The sequence below is a fragment of the Lipophrys pholis genome, assembly GCF_963383615.2.
Source record: "Lipophrys pholis genome assembly, chromosome: 1".
NCBI classification, from domain to species: domain Eukaryota; kingdom Metazoa; phylum Chordata; class Actinopteri; order Blenniiformes; family Blenniidae; genus Lipophrys; species Lipophrys pholis.
The window spans coordinates 26648502-26669021 of record NC_137635.1 but is presented as its reverse complement, the minus strand read 5'-3'; the positions used below and the strand labels follow the sequence as shown (position 1 = coordinate 26669021).

General features: G+C 44.5%; 1 protein-coding gene across 1 annotated transcript in view; it reads right to left on the bottom strand.

Annotated features, from left to right (window-relative positions):
• Positions 1-120: 120 nt before the first annotated feature.
• Positions 121-20520, bottom strand: part of vwa5b2 (von Willebrand factor A domain containing 5B2) — a gene marked incomplete at both ends in the record, with an annotated part of 28704 nt that continues 8304 nt past the window's right edge. The window contains 20 exons of the mRNA XM_080461404.1: positions 121-502; positions 626-969; positions 1947-2070; positions 2249-2360; positions 3544-3594; positions 3671-3799; positions 4109-4240; positions 5055-5384; positions 5463-5700; positions 6716-7050; positions 7132-7336; positions 7417-7602; positions 12769-12883; positions 15137-15339; positions 16438-16548; positions 16653-16829; positions 16918-17042; positions 17132-17263; positions 18356-18513; positions 18626-18851. Of these exons, the coding sequence (XP_080317530.1) occupies positions 121-502; positions 626-969; positions 1947-2070; positions 2249-2360; positions 3544-3594; positions 3671-3799; positions 4109-4240; positions 5055-5384; positions 5463-5700; positions 6716-7050; positions 7132-7336; positions 7417-7602; positions 12769-12883; positions 15137-15339; positions 16438-16548; positions 16653-16829; positions 16918-17042; positions 17132-17263; positions 18356-18513; positions 18626-18851 (3815 nt within the window). The remainder of the gene's footprint in view (positions 503-625; positions 970-1946; positions 2071-2248; positions 2361-3543; positions 3595-3670; positions 3800-4108; positions 4241-5054; positions 5385-5462; positions 5701-6715; positions 7051-7131; positions 7337-7416; positions 7603-12768; positions 12884-15136; positions 15340-16437; positions 16549-16652; positions 16830-16917; positions 17043-17131; positions 17264-18355; positions 18514-18625; positions 18852-20520) is intronic.

Below are 20520 nucleotides of genomic sequence, written 5' to 3'. Positions count from 1 at the left end.
AGAAGTTTGAATGCCACTAAGTGAATCAGAAAGTAAATTCTAGTATTTATTTCCCCATACGAAGGCTTCCGAGGTCACGAGCTGCTGACGGTATGTTAATCATTAGGTTTGGTTCCGGTCTCACATGTTGTTGGGGTTGTAACACAGCATGTTGAGCTTGATGTTTTCATCCCAGTGGCGCAGCAGCAGGAACAGCTGCCTGGCGGCACCCTTCAGCCCAGCGAGGTCGACTCCCTCAGGCAGCTCCTGACAGCGCAACCACAGGTCGGCTTTGGCTGCCACCAGTTCCCACTCCATGAAGAATCCGGCACAGCGGTGCTCCAGCCAGGCCAGAGCCACAGCGGTGGCCCAGCTGGAGTCCTCCAGATCCTCCTGAGCCACCTGGCTGCTCCCACCCAGCTCCGCCTGCTCCACTGAGCAGCTCTCACAGACATCCGTCTCCGAGCCACGGCCGCTGTCGCCCTGGCCCTGGCCCTGGCTCTGGCCCTGGCCCTGGCTCTGGCTCTGGCCCTGGCCCTGGCTCTGGCCCTGGCTCTGGCCCTGGCTCTGGCCCTGGCTCTGGCTCTGGCTCTGGCTCTGGCTCTGGCTCTGGCTCTGGCTCTGGCTCTGGCTCTGGCTCTGATACGGCTTCAGGGAGCCCTCCTCAGAGTCGGGGGGCGAGATGACGAGGTTTCGGTCCGACTGGTGTCTCCGTTGAAGCCTGGACTCCAGCGTCGGTGGAGTGTCGTAAGGTCTGGAGAGGGAGCAGGAAGAAGGAGAGAAGGTAACGTGATGGCTGGGTGCTCCCGGGGGCTTGGAGGAGGTGGATAGAGATGGAGCGCTGGGAGACGCGCAGCGGAAGGCTGGGCTGAGGCTGCGGTGGTGCACGCTGTACGGAGAGGCTCGTCTGAGGCGGTCCAGAGGGATCTGGACACAGTCTGAGTAGCTCTCCGTCAGTTGAAATGCTCCTGATGCCAACTGAAGACACACCTGAGAAGACACCACCGCAGAATCAGGGGGTCCGTCCGAAAAGTCCCTCCTATCTCCTCATCCATCGACTTTACCACACCGAACCTGACGTCTGCCTCCCTCTAGTGGGCGCTCAAGGTCAATACACCCACGCACACTGACTCCAAGGTCTGCCTCCACCTGGTGGATGTGCAATGTCATTTCACCCGCATCACTACCCCCCCCCCCCCCCCCCCCCCCCCACACACACACACACTGTACATGGTATTGTTTAGTAGATTAGATCTCCGTGTTAAAAGAGGTTTGGTACTTAAATGTGTTTAGGAATTTATACATTTAATTAATAAACGCCTGTTAGCTGAATTGAACGCTGCTTGGTGATTATTGTGTATTTATTGTTGAAAATTCACTGGTTTGTAACAGTCTGTGCTCGGATCTCACACCTTCCATTTTATTTAAGATTGTTATATTTTTACACAGAAATATTAACTTAAATAAACCTTTGCCAAATGAGACTGATAGTTTTGTAATTAGCTATTTCCAGATTATCTAGTGGTGCCCCTTTTATTAATAATGAATAAATAATTTATTTCAATGAACTTTTCATTAATTTTTGATAATTAATTACTCAATTACTTTAGGAGTTGTTAATGAGTAAATTTTTCATAAATTACTTCCAGTGATTTACTTTCAGTAATCTATTACTTACAGTAATGTAATGCTAATAAACAACCAGAAATACAAACAACTCTAACGAGGACAAAAATGTTAAAAATTAATCTGGTATATTGAAAATAAGGTTAAAAAAAATGTATCTCAATATTTCCTCAAAGCTTCAGGCTCCCACTACAGAAGGGCTAAAAAGCTAGCTTTTCTGTCAGTTCACCTTTAACCTCTGTGTATGTGCCCTTTGATATCCAGAGGCTGCTGCTAAAGCATCGTGTGAAGGGTAATAAGCTCAACGTCAAAGCCCTGCTGCCAGTATTAACAGTGCTCACCAGAGAAAGATAATCTGGATATTCGTGTTCAGACTGTTTCTCCGTCTCTGCAGATAAACAGTGAGACTTTAAAGGAACCTGCTTTCCAGATGAAATAGATGACCTGAGTCTTCCCAGTGGGAACCTACAATAGAAAACAACAGTGTTATTCTTTTGGCTGTTGGAGGTCAAATAAGCACAAACTGTAGAGGACATGAGGCGATGTAGACGGAGCATTTTAATCAACCTAACATCATCCGTTAGTTACCTTAAATTTGCATTGGCACCTTATACATTTAATTAGAATTGAATGAGAGTCTTACTTGTTGCCGAAGAAGCTTTCCATTGACTTGCTTTCAATAGATCGATGTGATCGAATGCCCAAGCCCCCAGTGTCTGCAGGCACTGTGGGACAGTAGGCCCCCGCTCTGACGTCTAAAAAAAAAAAGGTGGAATAAATGCTAAGCAGTCCGGTTTTTTAGGAGTGGCAAAGAAAGTGTCAATCATTTGTCTCTTAAATCACAGTTGTATTGCTCACTAAGAAAAAATTTGATTTGAAGACTTCAAAGAATCAGTTCTCATTTTCCACAGAAAACCTTCACAACAGGTAGAAAAAGTGTCTTTGTGAAGGCAACAAACTGTATTATTGTATTTGCATTATCACATTTATGGCACATCGGAAACCTTGATACATTAGAAGCAAGAAATGGGATTTTTTTTGTGTGTAATTTCACTGAAAAGAGCCACTTCAGGGTTCCACTGTGGTTCCAGAGGCAGAGCCCCAAGCTGGACAGGACTGTGACTCACCAATGAGATGATACTATTAAGCTTAGTGAGTTTTACCTCTTTAACCAAGGTCTGATCAAACAGTACCACCAAGCAAAAGGATAAAACAGGCTTGATAAAAGACAGATTGTTCAGTCAGTGTGGAAAAAAGCTAATTTCCTGAGGCGGTGGAGGCGCTGATTTCCCTTTTTAGAGACCGAATTGCAATTTTCCTCACAGTTCAGTTTTTTATCAAGAGAGAGGAGTTGAGTGTGCAAAAAGACCTAAAGATAGGAGAGGCAAGGGCTGCTACAAGAGGTTGCTGGAACAGTGGAAGAACAACGTGAGGGGTGTCTGGAAGGGTGTGAACACCATCACTGGCCAGACCAAGCCCAACGGAGGGGATCAGGGACCCTAGGACCAGCAGTGGACGAATGAACTCAGGCCCTGTCCACACAAGCCAAAACAATCTTTTTTCTCCCTGGCGTCATTAAAAGAAATTCAGTCCAACTCAACACGATGTAGTACATATGCCAGGCCTTTAGGGGGCGCGGTGACTCATCAAATACACCAAAATGCAGAGGAAGAAAGGAGACTCCTGCTCACTGGAGAAATCCAACACATTGCCTTAATATACCTGGTCGTATCAATACCTCCTTTCACAAGCGATCTCTGGTGTGCTTCTGTTCCCCACTCCACTGGAACCTAGAACTGGTCCAGGAGCTTAGTTGCCTCTGGTCAATGACACAAGTGCTCCACTATTCTGTCATTTCTCTTCTGGCAGACGCAGCAGAGTTGTGATCTGTCTGTACTGAGATTGTATTGTGTTAACCGAGCGGGTCGCCATACTTACTGGGGTCCCAAGATGTGACACTACAGGGTGAAGCAGGGGGGTCATCTTCATCTGAGAGATACAAACATGGTCCATGATCTAAAGTCTTGAAACAGAAATGCATGCTGGTGTCATGGAGTCTGCTCACTTTTAGATTTCAAGGTGTCCTCCACCTCTTGGCTGTGTCTGCTGGTCCGTCTCCGGCCCAGGCCCACTGAGAAGGACCGCTGCCTTTCACTGCCACACTGAGACGCCGGCCTGCTTCCCAAATGTAACCCTGCACACAGTCACACCCAACACACCCATACACTGTGCTGTACCCACCTACCACCTCATGAGGATTTCTAAATGACAAATAGTCACATTTTAGATATTATTGTTAACCGTTACAGAGCTGTGTTTCATGCGATCTGTCTCTCTGCATGCAGCTGTCATAACTGTACTCAAGGTTATATTATGAATTCATATTTGTTCCACTTATAGTGAATTCAGTTCAAAAAAATGTGCTTCAGTAAAATATTGACTTTATTTAGTTGTTTTTTTTCCAGATGTCTTTATTTTTCTGTGAGTGGATGAGTTTGCAGACCTGTGGTTCGGGGGTCCATGCTGTCGGATCTATTGGGGCTGCCGTCAGTCGTCGTGAAGGTGGTGTACATGCAGATGATGTTACAGTGCTTACTTGTCTGGATCGCCTTCATGCGGTTTCGCTTGGCGGAACCTGAGAAAACATCGAATACAACAGAGTTCAGTGTACACTGCAAAAAATAAACAAATTGCTTGCAAGTTAAAAGTGATTTGCACACTTGGACCCCTAAAACTTCAGTCAATCGTTTGGTTTCCTAGATGATGATGATAATAATCATAATAATAATAATAATAATTAATAATAATAATAATAAGGGGTGTGTAACATCACACTGTGTAATATTAGTGTATTATGAAATAATGGAACATTTTGTAATCAGTCGTATTTTGTATTAAGAATCTTGGAACGCATTTTGTAATAAACTTTGCTGCATTCTGTATTAATTTCTTACATATTGCAACAGTTACTCCAAAATGCAGGTGGAAGTTGGTGCGTTATGTAACAAACCATCAAATTTGATTCCTTAATAAGAAAACTATCATATACTTAGATGTTTTTTAACTCGTAGGATGTTTCATTGATCAAACCTAAATTAACTGTAGCTGTATTTAGCATGATAGGGAATGTGTTCACAAGCTACAGACAAAATCTACACTAATTATTATTATTGACACAAAAATTATGAAAATATTAAAATAAAAGCATAAAAAACACAAAAACAAATACGGAACTGGAAAAAATAACCTTTTAGAGATATTTAACATTGTTTGAACTAACTCAGTTCCTAAAGTATCAATGGTCTACTTCAACCCCAAACGTGTTTTTCAAAAATCACCGTACAACCGAGTCTTTATCACGATCCAGGATTTAATTAATAAAGTTAGCTGAAGTCACTGAAACACCAAATCAATGAGTTGAGAAGAGAAGCGCCTGGGTGAAGCCTGACCGTGTCCAGTGTCACTCTCCCTCTCTGCCATCTTTTCAAAGTCCCTGATGACTGAGCGAGCTGTAAGCTGGTGGATCATCTCCTCCCACTGGTTCCCCCCTTGTCCTCCACGCCACCCTCCGGCCTCAGGGGAGTCAGGGCCTTCACGGCTCCAGAGGTGTCCGAGGTCCACGGTGACCTCCCAGGACACAGGCCGGCCGCTCAACAGGCCGTGGATCAGCGAGCGGCACTGACCAGGAGGAGGGTCATGGGATGGAACTGCAGTGAAGAGATACTCCGGGTCTGTGAAGCTGTCCCAGTCCAAGGGAGAGGCGGGGAACAGGAGGCCGTCTGACAGTCACAGAGAAACTAATTGCTTCAAACATCATATCACAGTGAAGAAAATCAAAAGATGGTTCTGTCTCTTACTGGAGTCAGTGAGACTCCTGTGGGACAGAGTTCCTCCTGATGAAGGTTTGGCCTCCCCGTCGCTTTCTTCCAGCTTCCCTCCCAGTGTCTGGTCGAAGGAGACCCGCTCCAGAGCTCTCCTCAGGCGGTGCAACTCCAGTTCTCCCTGAGGCGAGGAGAAGCTGCGAGCCGCCATGGTGGATCGGGCTAAAGCCTTCTGCCTCCTCTGAGACTCTTCACCTCCGTCCAGATGCTCCGGCTGCTGCTGCTCCAGGAGGGAGAAACCAAACAGGTACAGATACGGTCCCAACTGAAAGATAATTATCATTTACCACCGGTAAACCTGAGATGCAGCCTAAACTACTTTTTTTTTATTCTTAAAAAACAAAAGAGTTTGAACCCAATGGAGGAATATCAAGCAGGAAAATATTTACATTAGTGAAGCTGGAAATTGAGAATTTGAACTCAAAAGAAAAAGCCTTAAAGTATAATGTCTGTCCAGCAGATGGCCTCAGTGAGAATATCCCAGGTTGAAGACCCAGAAATGGACCCAGGTATAATATTATTCTTAGGTTGGATTCGGAGCAACACGGATCAGTTTGAGGAGACAGAGATGTGTGGGTTTCTTTATGATCTATGTGGACGACTGAGAAGAGAGATGGGCTGGATGGATGGAGGCGTTTTCTTCAAATCACAACCAGATCACTTTACTGCTTCAATGATTTGTCTGTGGTTTATATTTCCAAAATACTTTTAAGCGAAGGGAATATTCTTGAGAAGGCAACAGCCTACTTTTACAATAAATCCATGAATAAGTTCATTTTAAATCAGTGAATCATTTGCTCCTCATCCTAAATGCTAACACTTTTCACAATAAATGGGGGAACTAAACTGTGAACTTTATCCACCTGGAAAATACATATAACTCCAAGCAATGAGAGGAAAATCTATGATATGCTGTTTGTAACTGGATTTTATTGTTCTTATTGTCTCTAATTCTTTTTATTTTGTCCATTTTGTCATATTTTCATTATTGTTCATTGGTGAATTATTGTTTTCTTTTTCATTGTGTAATCGAATCAGTACCTGTTTCCACTTTCATTGAGCGTTTCATTCTATTTGGAGTTTTTAATAGCTTTTGCGAAACATTATTATACGAAGGCATTAATTCAGGGTTGTGAACTTTAGCTCAGTATTAGGCTGTTTTATTTTTTATGTTTGCATTATAACCAGTGCAAAACAAAAGAACTGAATAGATAAATGGATGTTCTGACCTTTTTAGTCACATATTCAGGCGTGTCCGCTGAAAGGTCTTGCTGCCATGCTGAGTCTCCCCAGCGAGAGAGAGAAGACCTCTGTTCTGGAGGATGAACCTTCTCCAGATTTTGAGGCAGAGATCCTGTTTCCAGAACCCCCCCGGAGGAGTGGGAGTCTGACCTGAAGCCCCCGCTGGCAGAGTCTGAGTTAGAGGCATGTAAGTGTGATTGAGAGTGTTTCGGTATACTTGGCTCACTGCTGAGGGAGCAGTGGGTGAGGGTGTACTGCTCCTGGATGTAGGAGGTCTCCTGGAGCCTCCTCCACACGTCACTGGAGCAGTCCGGCTCCGAACCTGAAGCACAGCAACAGTTAAACTCTGACTAAACCTGGTGGACGCCAACTTCCATGATGAGTGAAGGAGCTGGACCAGTACCGGGGCCCGTGTCTCTGGCACAGGAGAACTCAGAGGAGATTTCTCTGGTGATTTCCCTCAGCGCCTCCTCCAGGTCAGCTCCATCTGCAGACGTCACCGCAGGCATGAGCTCCGAGGCAGGAGGAGGCGACAGCTCATCATTCGACTGTCCGAACACAGAACCCGAGGAGCCTCCGTGCAAACCCTTATATTCCCGGCCTCCAGACTGCAAAACACGAATTACAGATGCAGATTTTTCACTTGCAGACTGATACAAACACATTTTGAAATGTATGCACAGTATACCTCCGCCTTCCTTGCTTTGAAGTATGTCATGTCATAGAGAGTGCAGTATCCTACGAGGCGGTCCCCAGGGTAGAGAGGAGGGATCTCACTAGGCGAAAGAAGAGCCTCCATGTTTTCTGGCAGGTACCAATCGATCCGTACGTCGGTCAGCACAGGCTCAAAGGCCTTTTTCAGTGACTTGATTAACTGTCAGAGAAAAAGGACATTTTCAAGTATAAGAGTGACAACAGCTACAGCAAACTACGGAGCCCCCGAAGGGACAAGGAGGGAAAAAAAAAAGGAAGAGGAATTTATTTAATTTTTTTCTCGGGATCTCGCAAAAACTTTTGCTTCCGGGTCAGAGTTCACCACAATGGAGTAGACCAGGGTATTCATCCGTTCGTCGATTTTTGCTTTGAAATCGGGTTAAAATATAAAGATATTAAGGATTTGCTTGCTAGTCGGCACAACATTCACATTAGTGACACGCAGGTGAAGAGGATACTTCGCTCAAGGGGACTCAGCTGCCATAAAGAATACTCAGAGCTTGGAGTCCTGGTTGATTTCATTAGCAACCAACTCCAATACTCTGGGCAACTTCACGGATACCGGTGGATGTACGCCAAATCCAGAGAACATGGACTTCCTGGGAGAAATGAAGATGTTGGCTTAGTGTTGAAGGAACTTGATCCTCAGAAACAACGAGCTGTTCGATGGAGACTTTCTGGACAAACGTCTCCTTTACCAAAGGAGACCAGCTCATGTTGCCCTACAATTCTTTGCGGCGACAACATTTAAAGAGACCCACTCATCTGAGCGTTCAGGGAAACTCAGGATGATTCAACGCAGATCATGTTAAGTTACCAAAGCAATAATCTGCCTTGAACAACTTTTTATAGAAACTAAAACCCAGAACTGAACTATGAATGTGATACAGATGTTGTAAAATAACAGGGTATAATAAGTTTTTGTGCAGCCTGTTCTCAGTTTGCATTGGTTATTTATTTATTTACCAGGGCCCAGTTGTTCAAAACTGGGTTATTTTAACCACTGGTTAAGCCCTAACCGGCGGTTAAATCCTGAACCCGCCGTTAGCTAACCGATGATCAGACGAGGCTTCATGCTGCCTCATCTTTTTTTAATTTCACCAGAGAGGACGATCTAGAAAGTGGACTGAGTGGCCAGAGAGCAAAATAATAACAATGCGTGGGAACGAGATAATAAGTCGTTACCTCAAATTAATAAAGCGAGGGAACGAGATCAGTTAATATGTGGCAGCGAGATTCTTTACTTGAGGCCACAAAGGGAGAGGTCTGTATGAGGCAGCAGGGGGCGCTCCGCTATAAGACGCTCCACAGAACTTCTTTATAATGAAGCCAGAGTTCTGGTTCCTCAGGAACTACTAAACAAACTACAAACTACTGGAAATGAAAGCTTGGAGTTTTTTGCCATAAAAGGCCTTATAATGGCTTCATGTGAAAGAGAACTTTTATTGTCGATCAGCGTGTGTTTATGTAGGTTGCCATGGAAACGGCAGTAGAGCAGCGTTCTGTCATTCTACACCTCCATTCCTCCATGTTGAAGCTTTTGATTCAGACTCGTCCAGAAATAAAGTGAAAGGAGCAGAAATTCACCATGGAATGCCCAAATGTTGAAAAATCAGCCCCAAACTCATTTATTTATGGTAAAGAGGAGAGACATGATTCTCTTTTTGGACCAAGGTGAGTTTAACGCGTCTGTATTTCACACGCTTTAGTAAGAAAACACCAAGATCTAATGTGCTCCGTATCGTTTGATCTCAAAGCTCCAGAACAGCAAATATGACAGGAAACACTGGTGAAAAAATCTAATACGAGGGAAGGAGATAGTAACTTGGTGTCTCAAGTTATTAGTTTAAGGTTACAACTTATGGGAGACCGCACATCTTCCACTCTCATCCTGAACACAGGAACACCACAGGGGTGTGTCCTCAGCCCTCTCCTCTACTCCCTATTCACCCGTGACTGCACCCCCGTCCACACCACCAACAACATCGTCAAGTTTGCTGATGACACCACCATTGCAGGACTGATAACGGACATAATGAGTCAGCCTACAGGGAGGAAGTCCAGCACTTAACAAGATGGTGCAACAGCAACAACCTGGACCTGAACGCCAGCTAAACCAAGGTACTAGTTGTGGATTTCAAACGATCCACACGCATGGAGCACTCTGCCCTCTGCATCAACGGACAGGCGGTGGAGAGGGTGGAGAGCTTCAAGTTCCTTGGTGTGCACATCTCTGCTGACCTCACCTGGACCAACAATACCTCCCACCAGGTGGAGAAACACAACAGTGACTTTACTTCCTCAGGAAGTTAAAGCAGGCTCAGGCCCTGCTGGTGAACCTTTACAGGAGCACCACTGAGAGGCTCCTGACCTCCTGCTGCACGGTGTGGTTCACCTGCTGCACTGCAGAGGACCGGAGGAATCTGCAGCGGGTTGTGAGAGCGGCTGAGAAAATCATTGGAATCACACTACCTCTCCTTAAAGACATTTACAGCGTCCGCCTCCAGAAGAAAGCCACCTCCATCTCCAATGACCCTACCCACCCTGAACACCACCTGTTCTCCACCCTCCCCTCCGGTAAAAGATACCGGGCACTAAAAGCTATTTAGCACAAAGCCAGATAAGGAGTCACTCATTGCAATCAACCGTGTTGAAGCAGGCAGACATGGAAAACATGCAGGGCTCGGCCCTCCAGGATCTGAATTTGAGACCCCCGCCTTACAGAGAATAGAAGCATACATCAGATCATAGAAAAACATAAAAACAAGTGAAGTTAAGCACACAGTCTCCAGTTAAAGTTTGGACAGGTTGGTTTGGAGTGTATTCTTGAATGATGTACCGGAGTCTGTCTTTCTTATGTTTGGGGGAGGGGGTTCCAGAGACTGAGTGCTGAGCAGCTGAAGCTCTCGGGCACCCATGGTGCTGAGGCGTGATGTGAGGATGGTGAGATGATGAGAAAGCTGAATGAATCTATGTCAAAAGTATGGATTGTACTGTATACCAAATCGATACCATGATCGTGAAATGTACATTTGTCACTGAAACAGCAAAACGTTGACCATGAGGACTGAGGACTGAGGACTGAGGAATGACACTTCAGATATCTCTCTCAAGAGCTTAACTTTATTCTGGCACACACATTCGTTCAGCACAGTGGGGTGTGGTCGCCTGCAACATCCTTACGGTGCCACACAGTCAACACAAAATCTATCTAAAAAAACAACAAAGATATAAGAACAATAAAGATAACAAGTAATAACAGAACACACAAATATAGAACCATAACACATAACCATGGCAACCTATAAACAAAGTGCCGGGAAGCATGTCACACAATCCCCTGCACTGCCCTCTCATTTCACAGCAGTTGCTCCATTATAGCAATTTCCACCAAAAATAGAAGGGATGTCCGCCTTGTTTTTCCTTCAAGTCGGAATGTTGAACTATTCTCACTTATAAGTTCTTCCATGTGGTCTGCCATTCTGACCTCACTGAAACAGGGACAATAGTTTTGCATTTGTCCAGGTGCTTTGCCGGTGTCATCCCAGATAGACGATTCCCAGTTAGACAACAGTGTTTTCCCCCCCAAATGGACGATTCCGAGACAGACGATTCCCATATAGACAACTTAGTTTAACATCGCCGCGGGGGAAGTAAAAAATTTTTAAATATGTTGGACTAAAAACATTTAGACGACTTATTATAATAAGTGAATTATTTGTAACATTTCAGTGACCGAGGATGAATGGAGAAGTATTTTTACACATAAAGAAAATTTTTTACGTAATTAATGCCGTTTTGTTTACTTTCGGTATTTTATTTTATTTTAATTATTCTATTTTATTTTTTTACTCCCTTACCGGAGCAGCAGCATGTGCAGCATCTCTGGGCGCAGCACCGTGACAACAGAGCAGCATAATATGAGTGGAATAGTATTAAGGCAGAAAGTTTCATTTAAAAAGTTTCCTGACGGCGGATTTTGAAAAGCCGAATTTAACGACCACAGAAGTAATTCTGCAGCCAAACAGCAGGTTGCCATGTTGGCTGACCAGGAGTCTCCAAACTGCTAAAGCTGGAGGAAATACTGCCTGTCTCTCTCGTGTGTGCGTGCATTGCACGAGTGTGTGTTCGGGTGTGCATGCTGTCTCTCTCTCTCTCTCTCTCTCTCTCTCTCTCTCTGTCTCTCTCAATGGGTGTTACTGTCTCTCTCTGTCTCTCGTGTGTATTACAGTATATTACTGCCATTTAGTTCATGTAATAAGTTTACCACTTTGTTTCTAGTAATATTCAAATCCTCAAAGTGGTGGAGCTGCACTCTAACAAAACCCAGACTGATGTTAGACGTTTATTAATTGATTTATGTTTTTATTATTTTGCTGATCTTGGAGGGAAACAGTTTCATGCAAAGCTAAAAGGACGTTATAAAAATAGTCTTTGAATTTAACTATAGACTCTGTGTGTTGAGTCAACGTTAATTTTGTGGTTTTCCCTGAATAAATATCCATTACAAGCTTCAGTCTTCAGTTGAAAAACAATGCGATTAATCGCAATTAATTACAGAAAATTGTGCATTTAATCGATTGACAGCAGTAATAAAATACATTACAATTAATCCTAGGTCACTGAAATGTTACGAACAATTCACTCACGTCGTCTATCTGGGAATCGTCTATCTGGGAATCGTCTATCTGGGATGAAACTGCTTTGCCTCCATGTTGGTTTCAATAAAATACAATAGCTTTTGATATGCAAACATGGACCCAGGAAGTGTCTTCAACCTGAAGCTGCAGTCTTCAGTGCACCTTCAAAGAAAGGAGGTTGGCTGTGAGGCAAGGAGTCCTCCACTGTGATTGGGCCAGGGAGGACAGGAAGTGAGCAAATGGTCACAGGGAGTGGTGCCTAGAGGAAGTTTGCCTCTTGCTCTTTGTCCTACGCCGTAAGTACAGGGTGCACAGCTGCCCTTATGGGCTGCCATGTGGTGAGAATGTTCTTTGTAAATAAATGCTGGCATAAACTCTTAACTATCTCAGCTCTGTTGTCCTGAGCCAGCCACAGTTTTGGAACTTGCAGGATAGTGAAGGTTTCGTACAAGAGTAACTTGGCAGTCATGTGACCTGAAATCTGCCCGCAGAAAAGAATAGGCAGATGAAACATGCCCATTTTATTTTCTGGGAGCTTTTTTGTGCAATTTTGTGAAATGGCTATAAAAACCACTTTAGCTGTGGATAAATGAAAGTATTACACACTTTGGAGTGAAACTGGGTTGGCTATATAGCAAAGCATTGCAGCGAAACCTCTTTCACCAGAAGGTGGCAGTGCTGCTGACCTTGGGTTGGAGTCTTTCCTCATCATCTGAGAACTCAGTGGTCCCTCCTGTCAGTTTGGCAATGCCCAGTAGAAGCCTCCTGCAGGCCCGGGGACCCAGGCCCAGACCAAAGCATCTGCAAAAATTACATAATACATTGAATTAGCCTGATGGGAATTTCAGTACCAGGTCTACCTTGAAATTCAAAATTCATATCTGTGTACAGTTTGGACTAATTGATCTTTAATGTTCTGCCTGCAATAAAAATGCAATGCGGCTTCAATTTGTGGCTGAAAAAGAAAATGTAGAGTTATCAAGCAGACAAAGCTGGATCACAAGGCAGTGGAATCATTGAAAGCTTAAAAAGAGCCGAGACAGGATTATTAAAAAGGTTGAGGGAAGCAGCTGAATACTAACGAGGCTTAAATGTAGTGATTCTGCACTGATGGAGGGCCTGGGGCAGAGCAGAGGGGCGTGGTGCACACTGCAGAGGAAAGCACTTTAAAGGATTACAAGGCGGGGCGGAAAAATACTACAAGCCTTTCTTTTCTTCCCTCCACATTGCTTTGCTTTCTGTCATTCATGATTCTGTTTGCTTGTGTCTCCTCCCTTCATGCTCGTCACCTTGCTCTGGAATTTTATCCTTGCAGTGCTATTTTTTGCATTTTTTTTCAAGCAGTAGTTCAAACCACTCCGCCGAGGAGGTTCTAAAATCCTCCACGTTTATTTCTGATTGTTGCATACCACAGTGACCTGTGTATGTGTGTGTCATGACAGTGTGACGTATAACTGCTGTAAACTATTAATGTTGTTTGTAGGTGAAAGAATCCTGGGTAATGCACTGTGCTCCCTTATAGAGCAGCTTGGAATCTGCTTTTATTTTCCTCCTCTCCTCACCTCTCGTCGTCTCTCTTTTCCCCGAGCTTAAAATAAATTTTGTTGTACTTAATTCAAAGACAATAAAGGCGATTGATTGATTGATTGATTGATTGATTGATTGATTGATTGATTGATTGATTGATTGATTGATTGATTGATTGATTGATTGATTGATTGATTGATTCTCTTCATGAAAATAGGTACACAGGTACATTTTCATCACAGGAAGACCCCATTACATTCTGGTGGTGACCAAAATAACTGTTACAAATTTTCATTCCACTATATATCTGGGGTGTCCAAACTACGGCCAGTGGACCAACTGCGGCTCTCAATTCATTTTTGATTGTCCCGCAGCAGATTCCAATATTATACTGGATTATGGCTCAAACACAAAACTTGCACCGTTTCCGGCAGCAAGCCTCCAGTCGTCATTTGGAAGGTCAATTTTCTAAAAAGATGGCTGAAAAAATAGTGCACAGCTTGCTCAAGGCTGTTAAACATATATGTACAGTCGAACCTCAGATGAGGGAACCTGATGAGAGCGGACAAATGGTCGCGCACGGAGAGGTTTTAACTGTTAACACACCTTAATGAGCGGACAGCTGACAGCAACTTCCAGAGCACGGTGCTGTGCGATGGCTCAAGTTTCAGTTTAGTCCAACATAAGGCCCGAGGGCCAAAACTGGCCGCAAAAGGCTCCAATCCAGCCACAACCCACAAACCACCGAGCAAGGTGGTTATATAGATTTATAGGAGTTTGTTTTTTTGACATTTCACTATATTTTGCAACAGAATGTTTCATTAAAATTGACTTTATGTTGAGATTGTCGTCAGTTTCAGTATTAATTGTGTGATCTTGCAAAATTCTAGACAGTTTCATCATGTACACTGTGCGCCACAACAAAGAAAAAATGTCAACTGTAAATTTATTAAGCAAATTTTACCCGTCCAGCCACTAACGATGAAACTGGATTGTGTGTGACCTCTGAAGTAAAATTTTTATTTAGTATTTATGTTTCTTCCATAACACATTTGGTGTTTGGTTTGAGCGTTATCAACTGGTCCTGCAATCTATCACATGTCATAGTATTTAGTTGTCCACAGTGCATGAGAACGCTCCATTTAAGGTCTATTTTTTCAGAATCTTCCCAGGGAGGACACCCCTGCCCCTCCTTCTGCTATTGTTCCATATAAATATATAAATAAATAAAACCTGTTTTGGTTTTGGGAAGTGTAGTTTGTGTTGTCCCGCTGCGCTCTGGTGCTTGACAGCAGACACGAGCCACAGGTTAGTGAGTGAAACTCCGCGGTAAGCCAGGCTTCTCAACTACGGTGCAGACGATAACATGGAAGAAGGTAAGAATAGTGTCTCATCTATCCCTAACCCTGTTCTTTCTAATTATGAAATAATATTCCCAGTGTTTATGTCAACCCTTGGCAGAGGTCAGAAATCTCTGATTGCTCTTGTTTTTCCATGTAATTAGATTAACTGCAGATAATTTCATACCTGCCAGCACATGCATTTCTGCGTACCAGCTCCAACACTTTGGCCACTTTGCTGATGGATCCATCAGTGATGATGAAGATCTGACGGGGATACCAGCGCTGCATAGGCTGCTGGTAAAGCCAGGACAGTGCGCCCAGGAGGTTGGTGCCTCGCATGTCGGCTCTCATCTTCTGCACATACTCAAAGGCCTGCATTACAGTTACCTGGGATACAAGGAGGAATGCAACAAGATCTTCAGAACAGGACAAGAAAACAAAAAACCCACTTCATATGCCCTGTTTGTGCAAAAACCTTGAATGTGTTCAAACATACATTGACAGTTTGACATCAGATTCATCTGTGAGGCTAGTAAACAATTCAAACAGTCCTTTTGGAAAGAAAAGAACACAACACCAAGTGCATGAATGTGCACCTGTTGTGTCGTTGCCTTGGCTGACACTGTGGACACACATGCATGAGGCCAAATCTGAAAATGCATGAAAAGCCACAATATGGTGAGGAGAATGTGCAAAGACTGCTGGTCCTCGTGGCCCCTGGTCCAGATAAAACCTGATACTCCGCTACCGAGGCAACGCAAGGATCTGACCTATTCACTGATTAAAGAGTCGACAAAACAGAAGAGAAAGTCCTGCATGGTTGGAAAACACATGCATCTCGGAAACACGATCAAAAGGCTCCATGTTCTTTTTGTTTTTTACTAGAATGCATTCATATGTAGTAAATGTGTTGAAAGTGATAAAGTGTGAGGCTGGCTGGCCATGGAGGTTCAAAGTGGCCAAGGGTCTTGGTCACAATGCATATTTTTCAGACTGTGGGAGGAAACCGGAGTACTAAGAGGAAACCCTCACACATGGGGAGAAATGCAAACTCTGCACTGTATTTGAACTCACAGTTGAGAGCGCTAACCACTGTGTGGCTTGTATTTCGGCTGGGAATTAAACTCCAGCCGAGGATTCTACCACTTGATAACCAGTAACTTTATAAGTTCTCCGCATGTCACCCTTCCCAGAGACTAGGAGCGGTGAGCTGTCATTAGGGCCCTCGGGGAGCAGGTGAGACGAGGAGCGGTGCTCAGGAGCCCACAGTGATGACCCATCAACACTCAGATCCCAAGTCTGCTTCTCTAACCTCCAGACCATCACGGCCCACCATTTTAGGAGGAACTGTGGGACAATGTGGGTCAAGCACGATAAGGAGACAGCTCGTCCTCTATAATACAACAACTTCTCCCAATAAAAATCATACAGAAAAGTAATTATTAAGGTCATTTTCTTCTGTAACAACATTAATGTCAAACTAACGTCGGTGCAGAGCTTGCTGGAGGTGAACAAGGGTTTGATGGTGGTCCCAAAGCCCACAATGTTGAGCATCGTCCCAGGAGGTAGACTTTTCAAAGCCAGCACCATGGCATCCTGTGGAAACCAGAAAGGATTTGTCAATCCTTTGGAGCTCTTCTGAATGTGTGTGATGAAATGTGAAGCTTCACTGTCACTGGTGTGTCTCTGACTCAGCTCACCTTCACACGGTGGATGTTGGTGCCGCTCATGCTGCCGCTCCGGTCCACCAGGAACAGCAGCTCCCTGGTGGCTTTGTGCAGCTCTAGATGTTCACTCAGTAAGTCGGGACAGAAATTCAGCATCAAGACGGGGCTGCTCAGGACATCCTTATGGTGGCGTTTCCTCACGAACTCCAGCTGCAGGTGGGACATAAGCATGGAAGCTTACATCATCACTTCCATCAGTAATAGCATGAAGACGGATGAATAACAAGGATTCACCAACCTTTCTCTCGGGATCTGAATCCTTGCGGGTGCAGCGAATGAAGTCACGACGGGAACTGATCAGCTGTTCATACTCACTGAAGGAGAGTCTACCTTTTTCCAAGATGAGTAATGGGCTGTGGGATTCTGCATGTTTGAGGATGGAAGCTCGATTTAGAGCCAAAGTATACAACATGAAGAATCAAACTTTTTAAGGAAGGTTCCTAAATGCTGACCACTCAGGTGCAGAATGATCTCTATGTGTCTGTCATATGGATGTTCCTGAGCCAGAGTGATGTAAGTTGCGGATGCACTTTGGGCACTGGGATCTGCATCAGCTCTCAGAGCGTGAGTGGGGCTCTCCAGACCTTCAACCAGAAAAAATAACAATGTTTCATGATAAAGAAAAAGAGGTTTTTGTGAAGAACATCAAACACGAGTCATGCAATGTGTAGGTCAAGACCAATTCTGATCTTCATTTCACTTTGGATTTTGTCAGGATATTTCTTGAACCTATGTTTCTTACCATAACTGTGACAAGGCAGAAATAGAGTTGTTCCTAATGCAGTCAAGGTGAGATCATATCCAACCTAATACTGTATAAATGTTGACAGCTGAAAATTAAGAAATTAGATCTCCTTTCATTTTTAAAATTTTAACCTAAAATTATATTTTCTTTAAATGTGTCTTCTTTAAAAAGGAACACACACACACACACACACACACACACACACACACACACACACACACACACACACACACACACACACACACACACACACACACACACACACACACACACACACACACACACACACACACACAGAGTCTAATAAATGTTAAATAAGCATGAGGGAGTTCTCAGTAGTACATGAGAACCACACGATAACACTATTTCACGTAAACGCACTGTTTTCGGCCGATCATGCACACGAGGCGGCGTCTTAGGAGCACGAAAACGTTGTTTTTTTTAACACGGGTCCCAGAGTGGGGAAGTTCTAACATGCTGGCTTGACTTTGAGGTGTGGACGGTAAAGATGGCGTACATCAGTGGAAAACGATGATGTCATTGTTCCCTCTGCCCTCACTGCGGTCCGCCATGTCACCTAATTACTACAACAATGGCGGACTACACGCTCCAGGTGGCAGAAGCTACTGATACTTGCAAGAAGAGCAGCAGCATAGACCTATATAACTCTGAGTTATCTAGAAGTCTATGAACAGGAGTCAACTTCTATATTTCTATGTGCTCTGTGTCTTCTGTGTTTTTGGTGTATTTGGTGAGTCACAGCACCCCTAAAGGCCTGGCTGGCATACGTACTACGTTCATAGTCACGTGCGGTCTGATTTTCTTTGAGAATGCCAGGGAGAAAAAATATTGTTTTGTCTCATATGGACGGAGGTTTAGTCACTTGAAAACTCCGCCAGGTTTAATTCAAGTGGTTTAGGAGGGTCAGTACCAGCCAGCAGACAGGCCCCTCGGACCAGCAGCTGGAAGTTGAGTTCGTAAGGCATCAAGTTGACTGCAGGACCAGTGAAAAGACTGTGAGCACACTGCTGCTCCAAGTCGAACACCCGGTCGGGTTTTCCTGAGGTGGAACCAAAACAACTGGTTGCCCTGAGGAGGAGCACAAATAAGATTACTTCACAAAGGATTTACAGAAGTCAATTTAAATTACGTATATCTTAATGAATATACAGAAGGAAGTAAAATCTATTAGCCAAAATACCCAGTTTCATTCATTCTACCCCCATTTTCACTCCTGCTGGAATTCATGTGACCAGTGATGATAGGGGTCAGCAGTGTGGGGTAGACAATCTGAATCGCTCCATTTTCCAATGTGGGGAGTTCCAGTGTCGTGCTAATGATGATGGACACAGTATCCATTGGGCCAATGACGCCAGTTCCTACAATGAAAGTGGTACGCTCCAGATCCTCATCCAGGATTAGATGGTCTAAAAGAACAAAATGCACCAAGTGAACCCATTGAAAAATCATTCAAACAATTTGTCTGCTGAGGCGTATGAAAAAGTTGAATTTTAGTTTGGATGTTCGTGAGCTTGTAACCCAGTGCATGGAACTATAAACACATCTGAGGTTGTCCTTTGACACTGCACCTCCCAATATCTCAAACACACAAATACTTTCATTCTCAGCAGCAGCAAACTTATGGTGGAAAGGCTGAGTGTAGATTATGATCATCCTTAGAGAAGACATCAAAATGACCATAGGCTGGAAAGCAATCCAGTCTGTCTGGTGATGATTCTGCTCAATAAATTATTCTCTCAACTTCAGATTGATATACTGTGATATACTAAGTTCAGTGCTTTAAGTGGGCCGGTATGCACAGGTACACAGTACTGGCACTTTTAAGTTTTACCATTCAGCATACTGGGATATTTTTCTAGCGTACGTCTCGTACCGGGACATTCCGTAATTTCTTTTTTTTGCACACTTTTAACCCGGCGGCTTAAACAATGAAGCATATTAGTGGATTTTTACGGGTAAACGAGCTTCATGCCAGTAATACATGGGTGATGCATTCAGGTGCATCATGTCCTGCCCTGCTGTGCTCAAATGTCCTTCCCAGAGGAAAATCTCCTCTCCTCAGAATCACAATCAGCAAATACTTTATCAACAGAGACAAAACCCTCAGTGTTTAACTGCCCGCTCTCCCTCTCTCTCATTCCCTCCCGTCCGTCGTCACACCACGTCAGCCATTTTAGTCCCCCCCCCCTTGTCCTGTTCAGCAGCTTGGGCAAACATTATGATGTGATCTAGAACCTTCTGGAGTAAGAACAGTTTTTGCTCTTGAACAGGAAGAGACCTGGAGTCTCCTCCTGTTGCTGCTTTATTAGAAGTTGGCATGGCTGCTGTACATGACCGGGGGGGAACGCTCAAAGAGAGAGAGAAGAGAGAAGATTGAGGCGGGGTGCTACATATATTATTTGCAGTTATCACACTGATCCAAATACTTTACAGCTGTTATTAGATTAACCAGCCTGAGCAGCTCTATCTAGACAGGAACATGATTTTCAAGCAGGAACATGAATTACAAATAAGCAACAACAAAAGAGGAACATGATTTTGAGAGTTGAATGAATGACGGCAGAAAACATCAGCAACACATCTCATGAGGAGTGGAAATCCTGGGGCGAAGCCCGCCACACCCCCAGGAGCCGCCCCTCACCCCCCCAAGCCGGCAGGGCAGAGAAGGCCCCAACCGCCGCGCCCCGTGTCTCCGTGAAGGAGGGGGTCCCCCCGTTGCTCGGACCCTGGCCCAGCCGGACTTCACAGGCTGCCCCTCCCCACCCCCGAGCGGCCGGCCTAAAACCCGGGGATAGACCCCCCCCCCGCCAAGGCACCGCAAGAGGACCCGGGCAGGAAGCCCCCATCCCACCCAACGGCTGGACAGCAAAGTCTAAGACCCACAGGGACCAGGATGAGCCCGGCTGGAAGCCAGCGGTTAGCCTCGGCCTTTCTGCTCGGTCCCTAATAATAATAATAATAATAATAATAATAATAATAATAATAATAATAATAATAATAATAATAAGAAGAAGAAGAAGAAGAAGAAGCGAACGGGATACAATAGGGTCCTGGCCTGTGCTCGGTCCCTAAATA